The 12,771-nt window shown below is 45.9% G+C and overlaps 1 protein-coding gene across 1 annotated transcript in view; it reads right to left on the reverse strand.

The window, feature by feature from the left end:
* The window catches only part of slc25a10b (solute carrier family 25 member 10b), a 52,658-nt gene that overhangs the window by 13,240 nt on the left and 26,647 nt on the right, over positions 1–12,771 (reverse strand). Inside the window, exons 3-5 of the mRNA XM_084319235.1 lie at positions 6,056–6,170; positions 4,179–4,227; positions 556–597 (exon numbers count right to left, since the gene is read on the reverse strand). Coding sequence (XP_084175361.1) covers positions 556–597; positions 4,179–4,227; positions 6,056–6,170 — 206 coding nt within the window. The remainder of the gene's footprint in view (positions 1–555; positions 598–4,178; positions 4,228–6,055; positions 6,171–12,771) is intronic.

Below are 12,771 nucleotides of genomic sequence, written 5' to 3' on the forward strand. Positions count from 1 at the left end.
CATATTTTGAATGCCTTCGGCAGGTTTTTTTTTTTTTTTTTTGCCATTTTAATCTAGATTAATCTAGATTAAATCCAGGATTGCAGATAGATTAATCTAGATTAAAAAAATTAATCTATGCCCACCTCTAATATATATATATATGAGGTAAATATAAGAATATAAATGTAAACATAAATATGGGTATATATACAGCACTGCCGTACATGCTATCATACAGAGTATATGCGTAGACTATAGTATGAGATGGTTAGTTCAGATTATTATGATTACTATGATTACAGTGTAGGGCAGTAATCAAATGTTCATTCAATCAATCACTGTGCAGATTGATTGATTGAATGAAAATTGTATCAACAGATTGCAGAATGGGTACAATACAGTACGGCTCAATACACACAATTGTTAAGGGGATGCAGACCAGAGAAAGACTTTCGTCTTGTTTACATCAGGGTCCCCCATTTTCAATTCATAATGAATTGTAAGTAAGGGTGCAACTTGCACCATGCAATCCATTCTTTGTGGATCTAGCCCGCAGTAGTTTAAAACACTCACTTTCTCCTCAGCTCTGGTGGTAGTTTGACATCATTCTGCATCCTGGGAGGAAACACAGATCGTTAGGGGCAGGGTTGAGTAAACTGGATGCTGGATGTAACCTAATATCCCGGATATCTTCGCAAGGATAAGGTGTGTAGATCAGAACGAGTCTGAGTCTGAGTTTGCACCACGGTGGTGCAGTGCCTCATAAGAAGGTTCTGGGTTGAAAACATGACGGGAGGCCATCATTTTCTCCCATCCCCAATTTAGTCGTTATGCCAATTTCCTTCCTGGTCGTTGCCCGCATTGCCCTACTGTCGGTCTGGAGAGGGTACAGACTTTCACATGCCTCCTCCGATACATGTGGAGTCGCCAGCCGCTTCTTTTCACCTGACAGCGAGGAGGTTCACGCTATCTCTCCCAGATCCCCTCCCTGCTGAACAGGCGCCCTGACCGACCAGTAGGAGTCGCTGTTTGCAACGACCAGGACTCATAGCCCACCGGCTTCCCACCTGCGAACACTGCCAATTGTGTTCGTAGGGACGACTGCCGGAGCCGGACAGCTGGATTCAAACCCAGAGTCTCTGAGGTGGTAGGCGAGTGCTTAGACCTCTACGCTAACCAGCAGCCTGACAGGAGCCCTTTCGGTGTGGAGTCTGCATGTTCTCCCCGTGTTCACGTGGGTTTCCTATCGGGTGCTGGTAAACGCTGATAAAACGACATCTATGCTATTCACAAGAGCTAAGAAAATCCATTATAGCAAACGTCAGATTAGCACTTTATTCAGTACAGCTATTGAAAGGGGCAATAGTGGCTCAGGAGGTAGAGCTGGTGGTCTGGTAATCGGAAAGGTTCCCAGTTCGATTCCGGCTCCTCCCGGCAGCATGTCGGAGTGTCCTTGAGCAAGACACTTAACCCCATAATTGTTTCCGATAAGCAGGTTGGCACCTTGCATGGTGAGGTGTGTGAATGTGTGAGTGAATGGGTGAATGTGAGGCATAAGTTATAAAGCGCTTTGGATAAAAGCGCTATATGAATGCAGTCCATTTACCATTTGAAAGAGTCCCATATCTGGATTGATGATGAATTCACTTTTAAAGTTCATATTCTGGTTATAAAACTGCAACCGAAACTTGGCGTTCTGTATAGAAATAGAACCTGCTTTCCCATGTTTAGTAGAAAAAGAATTGTTCAAACTGTATGTCTTGGATTATGGTGACAGTAATATATAGACATGCTGCTGTTACCACCCTTATGTCCTTGGATGCTATATATCACTCTGCTCTTAGATGTATTACTGGTGATACCTACTGTATATATCACTCTGCTCTTAGATGTATTACTGGTGATGCCCACTCTCTCTCTCTGTGAGGCAAGATCAACAATGGTATAATGTTGATTTACAAAGTAGTGTGGTAGTGTGAGTTTACATTATGTCCTGAGCATTATGTCCTACTCATGACATAATTTCCTGGTGACCCAGGTAGATACTGACACCGTTTGTCTTCCTTGTGCCTAAACTGCTGTTAGTGAACAAATAGTCTACTCATGTCGTCATAACTGGCAGCTGAGTAACGGGTTTCTGTGAATGAGAGTTCTACACTGAGACAGAGCACTTCTAGGACAGACAGCTTAGGGCTGGGAGATTAATCGATTTTTATCGATTAAATCGAATTCATGATTTAGGACGGTTTTAAAAAATGAAAATCGATTTTCACAAAAAATATAATAATTTTTTTTAAGAGTCACCTTTTATTTTACAAAAAGTGATGTTTGGTGAAAGTTAGATTTGCACTTAAGTGAAGATTGGTGAAAGTTAAGTTTGCACTTCAATCCCAATAGGGAAATTCATCTTGGTTTGAAAAATTTTGTGTCAAATAAAAACAAAGCTTATTTGAATGATTTCCTTGGCGTTTCTAGTTTTTAAGAGAAAAAAAATCTATAAAAATCGTAAATCGGATGTGGTGTGAAAAAAAGATTACATTTTTAGGCCATATCGCCCAGCTAAACTGACAGCTAAACTGTTACGGACACAGTGGCTGTTGACGTAGAGCACTCCCTAAAGAACTCAAGGTTGTTCTTCATTTAGGAGAGTCCATTGTAGACTATCTACATCTTATCAGTAGTGTTGACTGTGGGTAGCCTTCTAGACCTTCAACGGACCATCAGTAGACAGTCAACGGGGTAGTTTCAACAGACTTTCAACTATTTGTTTTAATTTGTAGGTAGTGTGGGAATGGTTAAGCCGTTAAGGTAAGGGATGGATTTATAATAGTTAGAATTTAGGTAAGGGATAGGTTTATAAATGGTTAAGGTAAGGGATAGGTTTATAAATGGTTAGGGTTAAGGTAAGGGATAGGTTTATAAATGGTTATGGTTATGGTTAAGGTAAGGGATAGGTTTATAAATGGTTATGGTTAAGGTAAGGGATAGGTATATATACAGCGTTGCAGCTTGGCCCACCAAGGAATGACGTCCTACAGACAGTCATCTGACACACTAATGACAATATGTTGAGGGTCTACAACGGATTACCAAACTAAAGTGTGACTGAACTCGTTGTCCTTCAGATAGCAGGGTAGCTGACCTGTGTGTGATACAGGCTGACTCACAACAGAAGAACCTAAAGCTAAAATGCATGGTTCTAGCTAGGGATGCTCGATATTGGCTTTTTTTACCGATACTGATATACCGATATCAACCGATATATGCAGGGTTTCCCCCCCAAAAAACTGAATAATTTCAGGTAATTAACATTACATATCTCTTGTTGTGGAATTAACACAACATTATGCATACTTTTGACAATAAATAAAATCAGAATTTGTTCTTACTTGCTTGCCTGGGTAAATAAAGGTTATAGAAATGTAAAGAAAAAAAAATATATATATATATTTTTTTTTTGAAAACCGATACCGATATTTTCCGATATCACATTTTAATGCCGATATCGGCCCGATAATATCGGTAGGCCGATAATATCGGACATCCCTAGTTCTAGCGCATGTCTGCATTCTGTGCCCCACTTCACGCCCAGATCATTCACGGTAGTGCGCCAGGCAATCGCCTTGTTTCCAGTCGACAAGGAAGCTGCTAGCTTCGCGATTAAAAAATGAGTCCGTCAAGTTTAAATAAAAAAAAACACCAAGTTCTATTTCTTTGCAAATAGCTATGTTACAGGGATAATGATTTAGCTCAAGTATACAGGTGCATGACGATCATTGTCAAATAAGTAAGAATGACGTTCCTCCTCTTATAATCTTTCAAGGGTGGTTCAGGTAAGTTGCCAGCCTCCACTGAAACACATTCCTCTTCATTTTGTTGACAGAACAGATTCCAGGTTGTGTGATTTAACAGGAAGTCCCGCCTCACTGCTCTCAAGCCCAGTCACTACCTCTGCTGCACTTGGCGTGTTTCATGAGGTGTGCGAAATGTCTGAGAGCTTCTCTACAGCCTGAGAGCTTCTCTACAGCATCTGAGAGCTTCTGACCCGAGAGCCTCTTTACACAGCCTCCGACAGCTTCTCTATGGCCTCTGAGAGCGTCTCTAAAGCCTCCGAGAGCTTCTCTACGGCCTCTGAGAGCTTCTCTACAGCGATAGGTGCCGACACAGAAATAGAATGTGTGTGTTCATGTCATCACCTCACATTCACCATGTCTGCTGGCGTTCCTATGAGGCCACCTGTGAAACCTGTTGACAGAGAACAAGAATTTAGTGTGTGCGTGAGTGCGTGCACAGTACTGTGTGTGAGTGTGTGTGTGCGTGTGCGTGTGTGTGTGTGTGTGTGTGTGCACAGTATATGTGTGAGTGAGTGTGTGCATGTGTGCATGTGTGCGTGTGCGTGTGTGTGTGTGTGTGTGTGTGTGTGTGTGTGTGAATAGAATAGACTTTATTGTCTTTATACAATGTCGTATAACGAAATTAGGGACTCGAACTGAAGGTGCTGGTTCACACATGTAATAAAAAAGAAACACAATATCACAATACTAATACAGAATATGCAACAATCACAGTGTCAAACAGTAGTGGTGGTCTATATATTGCACAGTGTGGGAGGAGGGGGAGAGGGGTGGTGTTGTTAGTGCATATCAGAGTTTAAGGTGGGGATGTCTATTGGTTCTGGCTTCATAGTGTGTGTGTGTGTGTGTGTGTGTGTGTGTGTGTGTGTGTGTGTGTGTGTGTGTGTGTGTGTGTGTGTGTGTGTGTGTGTGTGCACACAGTATGTGTGTGAGTGTGAGTGTGTGTGTGTGTGTGTGTGTGTGTGTGTGTGTGTGTGTGTGTGAGTGTGTGCAGCAGCAAGAGCAGCAAGAGCAAGAAAGATAAAGATAGCGACTAAGGCCATGTCCACTCCAGACTAAAACGATTTTGGTCGTTTTAGGCAAAGTATTTGATCGTTTGCATCGTTCTGCCACACGGAACTGCGTTCTGGCAGCCTGAAGACGGTACTTTCTGATACCAGCTCCCAGAGTGCGCAATTCCCACTGCGTCACCATCTTTACAAGCGATATGCGTCTTCTCCTTAACCGATGACGCATAGCCCACCTCTCCCTTACCCGCATGGCCGCATGTGATAAAACTCAGCCAAACATCACCAACCACCGTCGACAACAGATTGACATCTCCCTTAACAGTGTTACAGAGCTTGATCGGGCTTTTACAGCTAAATGTACTTTTTCTGAAAACCCAAGTAGTAGCCAAGCATACTGTTCCATAACATACCCCTTCAGTTGATCATGACAAATCCTCTCTTACCTTGACGATTAAAAAGCCTCCATAATTTAGTAAATAGTATCCCCATGGCATGGTGTTGAGCTGTAGCCAGCAAGCTATGCTACCAACATTAGCTAAATAATTAGCGTCACATAGCTGGCCTTTTTCTGAAAACCCAAGCCCATATTGTTCCATAGCATACGCCTTCAGTTGATCATGACAAATCCTCTCTTACCTTGGCGATTAAAAGCCTCCATAATTTAGTAAATAAAGCTGTAGCCAGCCAGCTAGCATTGATGCTATTCAAAATGCTATCCACATTAGCTAAATAGCTAACCAACTAAATACAATAGACAGTGGTATCCTGAGGTAACGTTAAATACAACGTTTGCTAGTCGAAATGACTGGACACACACAGGGACAAGTTAAACATCAATCAATTAATTTATTCCAACAGGTAGTTTGAGCTGCATGTGAGCCGCGGTCTTTCTCTCCTCTCCCTTGGAAACTAATGACGTTACGTTAGCTCGAAAAGCACAGAACCGGCCGATACAAGTTAAGCTGCTAGCAACAGACACTATAACACTTCCGGTCGGGGGGTTTCAAAATAAAAGAAACAGGAAAGACATTTATTTTGTAAATTTGTGGCACTCACTTATTATCTTGAGACGTTTTCGTTTTTACGGAAACCTTAAAACTAAATGAAAACTAAACAGATCAACATCTTTTTAGTCTGGACAAGGCCTAAGAAGAGCGAGAGAGTAAGAAGGAGAGAGAGAGAAACGGAAAGAGGGAGGGGGGGTCCTACCTCCAAACGCCCCCAGAAGGACCTTCTGGTAGAAGGGCATGGGCGCTTGGCTGGTGCTCCCGATCATATCCCTCACTGTCTCATAGATAGCAAACCTGGTCAGGGAATAGGACATCTAGGAGAGAGCAGAAGAGAAGAGAAGAGAAGAGAAGAGAAGAGAAGAGAAGAGAAGAGAAGAGAAGAGAAGAGAAGAGAAGAGAAGAGAAGAGAAGAGAAGAGAAGAGAAGAGAAGAGAAGAGAAGAGAAGAGAAGAGAAGAGAAGAGAGGAGAGGAGAGGAGAGGAGAGAAGGAGAGGAGACAAGAGGAGAGGAGACAAGAGGAGGAGAGGAGAGGAGACAAGAGGAGAGGAGAGGAGAGGAGAGGAGAGAATGAGAGGAGACAAGAGGAGGAGAGGAGAGGAGACAAGAGGAGAGGAGACAAGAGGAGAGGAGACAAGAGGAGAGGAGACAAGAGGAGAGGAGAGGAGACAAGAGAGAATAGAAGAGAAGAGGATAAGAGAAGAGAAGAGAAGAGAAGAGAAGAGAAGAGAAGAGAAGAGAAGAGAAGAGAAGAGAAGAGAAGAGAAGAGAGAAGAGGAGGAGAGGAAAGAAGAGAGAAGAGAAGGGGAGAAGTGAGGAGAGGAGAGAAGAGGATAAGAGAGGAGGGGAGGAGAAGTGAGGGGAGAAGAGAAGAGAAGAGAAGCGAAGAGAAGAGAAGAGAAGAGAAGAGGACAGGATAAGAGAGGCAAGAAATTAGAGGATGAGGAGAGGGGAGGGAAGAAGAGGAAACAAGAGGAGAGGAGAGGAGATGAGGAGAGGATCAGTGTTGTTGCATACAGCAATTTTATTTGGATACTTTATGATTGAAGTTTTAACTGAAACAATGGCTCTTGGTTGTATTTTAAGGGGGGTGCTAGTGCAAAAACTGGTATTTTGGATACAGTTTATGATTCAAGTGTTAACTGAGTTATGAAGTATGAAGGAAGGTAGTCGGTACTAGTCGCACACTCGTAGACTCGATGCAAATATAACACAACCAACATTCAGACAACAGTCTTCTTCAGGATATTAGTGGATATTCTAATCTATTCTCAAATATCCAGAGGAAGACTGTCGACTGTCGAAATGATGGCTGTGTCAATAAATCATTTTTGTATTGAGGCTACGAGTGTACATCCCGTCTCTGGTGGTTTAGCACTTCAACAATAGTGTGTTTTCTCTTTTTTCTCTAGAAGTTATAATTGAAACAATGTAACAATATCCCTTTATATATATAAGAGGGGGGGGGGGTAGTGGTATCAATGATTTAACATGGTTTTGAGCTGTGGAGATACATTCCCAGCTGTGATGGCCGACCACTGCAGAGAGACTAGAGGAAACACCGTCTCTCTCCATGTTGCACTGTAGCACAACAACCCACCACTAGGTGGAGCCTAAGAATCAAGAATCAAGAATCAAGAGGTTTATTTGTCACATACATACCAGGGCATACGGTGAAATGCGGGTGGTCTTGCCCGCATTGATTGTGCAAAATACAATAATAAAATAGGCATAGAAAAAATAAACATAGACAAAATAAAATAGGTAAGACACAAGATATGCATGGTAAAAAAAAAAAAAAATTGCTGAGTTCCTGAGAAACTGGTTCCTATACACTACTATACTATATACAATTTACAATTTGAACTCTTAATGTGTCTAAACTATACTATTAGTACCTCCTTCCTTTAAAGTGACTTTCTATTTTTATAAAGCGACATTTTGTTTAAGTGATAGTTTTAGCGGTTGCCGCATGAGTGTGTGTGTGTGTGTGTGTGTGTGTGTGTGTGTGTGTGTGTGTGTGTGTGTGTGTGTGTGTGTGTGTGTGTGTGTGTGTGTGTGTGTGTGTGTGTGTGTGTGTGTGTGTGTGTGTGTGTGTGTGTGTGTGTGTGTGTGTGTGTGTGCTCCTGTGTACTTGTGAATGGAGAGTTCAGTGTTCTGATGGCCTGGGGGGAAAAGCTGAGCCGGAGTCTCTCTGTTTTTGCAGCGTGTGACCGTAGGCACTAGCCTGCTGCTAGATGACCAGGAAGTAGCGCTGGACTGGCAGTTCAATTCTTTGTCCTCGATTAGTTCACTTTGACTCGAATCGTCTGAAGGAATCGAAGCTTTTTGGAGCTTGTGTAACTGGAATTGGAACTTCCTGAGACTCCTGGGCTCCCAAGCAATGCCATGTATGGCTTTTTTTTTCTTTTTTTTTATACATGCTGTTCACGTGAGTCTATACTATAGGCTACTTTGCTCATTTGGCTTTAGTTTGTCTCACTGGCGTAGCAGTACGTACCACTGGTGACGCGGTATGTACCAAACTTCAAATGGAGTTCGTTTCAAAAGAGTGATGGGAATTACGTCTCTTTGAAGAGAGCTGGATCCTTTGGCTCAGTTCCAGCGAGTGGAGGTGGTGGAGGACAGGGGTGGTGTGGTCAGAGCGGCGGGTGGAGGTGGTGGAGGACAGGGGTGATGTGGTCAGAGCGGCGGGTGGAGGTGGTGGAGGACAGGGGTGATGTGGTCAGAGCGGCGGGTGGAGGTGGTGGAGGACAGGGGTGATGTGGTCAGAGCGGCGGGTGGAGGTGGTGGAGGACAGGGGTGATGTGGTCAGAGCGGCGGGTGGAGGTGGTGGGGGACAGGGGTGGTGTGGTCAGAGCGGCGGGTGGAGGTGGTGGAGGACAGGGGTGATGTGGTCAGAGCGGCGGGTGGAGGTGGTGGAGGACAGGGGTGATGTGGTCAGAGCGGCTGGGGTGGAGGTGGTGGAGGACAGGGGTGATGTGGTCAGAGCGGCGGGTGGAGGTGGTGGAGGACAGGGGTGGTGTGGTCAGAGCGGCGGGTGGAGGTGGTGGAGGACAGGGGTGGTGTGGTCAGAGCGGCTGGGGTGGAGGTGGTGGAGGACAGGGGTGATGTGGTCAGAGCGGCGGGTGGAGGTGGTGGAGGACAGGGGTGATGTGGTCAGAGCGGCGGGTGGAGGTGGTGGAGGACAGGGGTGATGTGGTCAGAGCGGCGGGTGGAGGTGGTGGAGGACAGGGGTGATGTGGTCAGAGCGGCGGGTGGAGGTGGTGGAGGACAGGGGTGATGTGGTCAGAGCGGCGGGTGGAGGTGGTGGAGGACAGGGGTGATGTGGTCAGAGCAGCGGGTGGAGGTGAGCATGCGGGCGGCAGAGTTTTGGACATATTGGGAGTTTATCGAGGATGTTGTTTGGTACAATGTTGCAGTTTTAGAGATTCCACTCTGCTCCCACACAGAGTATGACTCGGTTCCCTTCGTTCGTACCAAAGAGCCGTTCAAAAGAGTCGGATCGTTCGCGAACGTCACATCACCAGTTCAGCTGCTGATGTGCCCCTGATGAGAGCAGCCGTGTCTCGTTTCAGCCCTGAACTGGATCAACCAGCCCTGAACTGGATCAACCAGCCCGGTGTAGAAAGTATAGTTGAGGAACAAGCACCATTTGAATAAGTAACACAGGATGTTACGCAACGAGGGGCGAGCGCTCGTGTGGAAACTTGTACTGGGATGTTTGAGTAAAGGGGACCCGAGGTGAGTGTGGTGAACCAAGTCGACGCCTCCCGCTAACAGACGTGTGGTTGAATATTAGACCCAGCCTCACCTCAAAAGGGAGAATCAACTGACATGAATTGATTCCGGCATGCCAGAGTCCACTCTCAAGAGGGCTACCGGTCACATCTTGCATCACGCTGCGCCCGACACATGGGCTTAAAAGGGGCTATAGGTCGCCGTTGGGTTTTGGAGCAGAACTAACACTGCATTGCCAGGGTCAGGGGGTTTGATTATCGCTGCATTGCCAGGGTCATGGGGTTTGATTATCGCTGCATTGCCAGGGTCAGGGGGTTTGATTATCGCTGCATTGCCAGGGTCATGGGGTTTGATTATCGCTGCATTGCCAGGGTCAGGGGGTTTGATTATCGCTGCATTGCCAGGGTCAGGGGGTTTGATTATCGCTGCATTGCCAGGGTCATGGGGTTTGAATCTCACAGAAGTCTGTACTCATGGTACTGTAAGGTTCTTTGGATAAAAACGTCCACCAGATGGCGTATTACTGCCATCAGGTGAATTGTGACCGGGTTTCATGATCCAAAAAGGTCCTTCAAAGCCCATTCAGAACCACAACGCAGAACCTCAAGAACACAGTTTGTTTTTCTGAATTCCTGACAGGTTTGGACCCATTTGGAGATAAAAGGTTTTCACCTGGCAGCAGCAACATGTTATGTTAAATGGCGTATGTTATATAATATGGACAAGACCAGAAACATGGGAAGGAAAATGTAATCATGCTGGAATTACATAGTGATTACACACACACTGTCGTAAACTTTCAGTATTGGCCGATACCAGGCCCCATCACATGTATATACTCTGTCAGGATCTAGGGGTAACAGTACTGTATATTTGAATACCGCTTATGTCACAAATGTATCAGTACTAAATACCTATATGTCCCTATGCCATAAATGTCATGTATGTTGTGTATGTCATAAATGTCTATATGAATTGAAAATGGGGGACCCTGATGGAAACAAGACAAACGTCTTTCTCTGGTCTGCATCCCCTTAACAATTGTGTGTATTGAGCCGTACTGTATTGTACCCATTCTGCAATCTGTTAAATAAAGTTTTCATTCATTCATTCATTCATTCATTCATTCATTCATTCATTCATTCATTCATTCATCTTCACTGGGGCGTCTGAGTAATGTAGAGGTCTAAGCACTGGGGCGTCTGAGTAATGTAGAGGTCTAAGCACTGGGGCGTCTGGGTAATGTAGAGGTCTAAGCACTGGGGCGTCTGGGTAATGTAGAGGTCTAAGCACTGGGGCGTCTGGGTAATGTAGAGGTCTAAGCACAGGGGAGTCTGGGTAATGTAGAGGTCTAAGCACTGGGGAGTCTGGGTAATGTAGAGGTCATCCCCTTAACAATTGTTTGTATTGAGCCGTACTATATTGTACCCATTCTGTTAATAAAGTTTTCAATCAATCAATTCAATCAATCAATCAATCAATCAGTCTAAGCACTGGGGCATCTGAATAATGTAGAGGTCTAAGCACTGGGGCGTCTGGGTAATCAGAGGTTTAAGCACTGGGGTATCTGGTAGTGTAGAGGTCTAAGCACTGGGGAGTCTGGGTAATGTAGAGGTCTAAGCACTGGGGCGTCTGGGTAATGTAGAGGTCTAAGCACTGGGGCGTCTGGGTAATGTAGAGGTCTAAGCACTGGGGTATCTGGTAGTGTAGAGGTCTAAGCACTGGGGCGTCTGGGTAATGTAGAGGTCTAAGCACTGGGGCGTCTGGGTAATGTAGAGGTCTAAGCACTGGGGCGTCTGGGTAATGTAGAGGTCTAAGCACTGGGGCGTCTGGGTAATGTAGAGGTCTAAGCACTGGGGCGTCTGGGTAATGTAGAGGTCTAAGCACTGGGGCGTCTGGGTAATGTAGAGGTCTAAGCACTGGGGCGTCTGGGTAATGTAGAGGTCTAAGCACTGGGGCGTCTGGGTAATGTAGAGGTCTAAGCACTGGGGCGTCTGGGTAATGTAGAGGTCTAAGCACTGGGGCGTCTGGGTAATGTAGAGGTCTAAGCACTGGGGCGTCTGGGTAATGTAGAGGTCTAAGCACTGGGGCGTCTGGGTAATGTAGAGGTCTAAGCACTGGGGCGTCTGGGTAATGTAGAGGTCTAAGCACTGGGGCGTCTGGGTAATGTAGAGGTCTAAGCACTGGGGCGTCTGGGTAATGTAGAGGTCTAAGCACTGGGGCGTCTGGGTAATGTAGAGGTCTAAGCACTGGGGCGTCTGGGTAATGTAGAGGTCTAAGCACTGGGGCGTCTGGGTAATGTAGAGGTCTAAGCACTGGGACAGTGGTACTCTGGTTTGGTCAGTCGTCCCTAGGCACACAATTGGCTCGCAGGTGGGAAGCCGGTGGGGCTTGAGTTAGGGGTGGGCGATATATTGAGTATACTCTATGTATCACGGCTTGTTCTACATGAGATGTAGTACATTACTATAATCGTGAACATCGAGTATATGTTGTCACTTCAGTTTCTAAGCTGCCGCGGCTGAAATGAGACTGGCTTTAGCTCTCGCTTTCCTCACACACACACACACACACACACACACACACACACACACACACCCAGAGAGGCGGTGCCAAGGCAGCATGCATGTTTGTTATTGTTTGGAGGAAACGGGGGGAAAGAGGATACGAGAGCGTGAGAGAAGTGAAGAGAGTGCAGTAGGGCAGCATGTGGTAGTCTACACCCTCCCCAGACCGACAGTAGGGCAGCATGTGGTAGTCTACACCCTCCCCAGACTGACAGTAGGGCAGCATGTGGTAGTCTACACCCTCCCCAGACCGACAGTAGGGCAGCATGTGGTAGTCTACACCCTCCCCAGACTGACAGTAGGGCAGCATGTGGTAGTCTACACCCTCCCCAGACTGACAGTAGGGCAGCATGTGGTAGTCTACACCCTCCCCAGACCGACAGTAGGGCAGCATGTGGTAGTCTACACCCTCCCCAGACTGACAGTAGGGCAGCATGTGGTAGTCTACACCCTCCCCAGACTGACAGTAGGGCAGCATGTGGTAGTCTACACCCTCCCCAGGCCGACAGTAAGGCAGCATGTGGTAGTCTACACCCTCCCCAGACTGACAGTAGGGCAGCATGTGGTAGTCTACACCCTCCCCAGACTGACAGTAGGGCAGCATGTGGTA

This window comes from Notolepis coatsorum, assembly GCF_963971535.1.
Source record: "Notolepis coatsorum genome assembly, chromosome: 7".
Classification (NCBI taxonomy): domain Eukaryota; kingdom Metazoa; phylum Chordata; class Actinopteri; order Aulopiformes; family Paralepididae; genus Notolepis; species Notolepis coatsorum.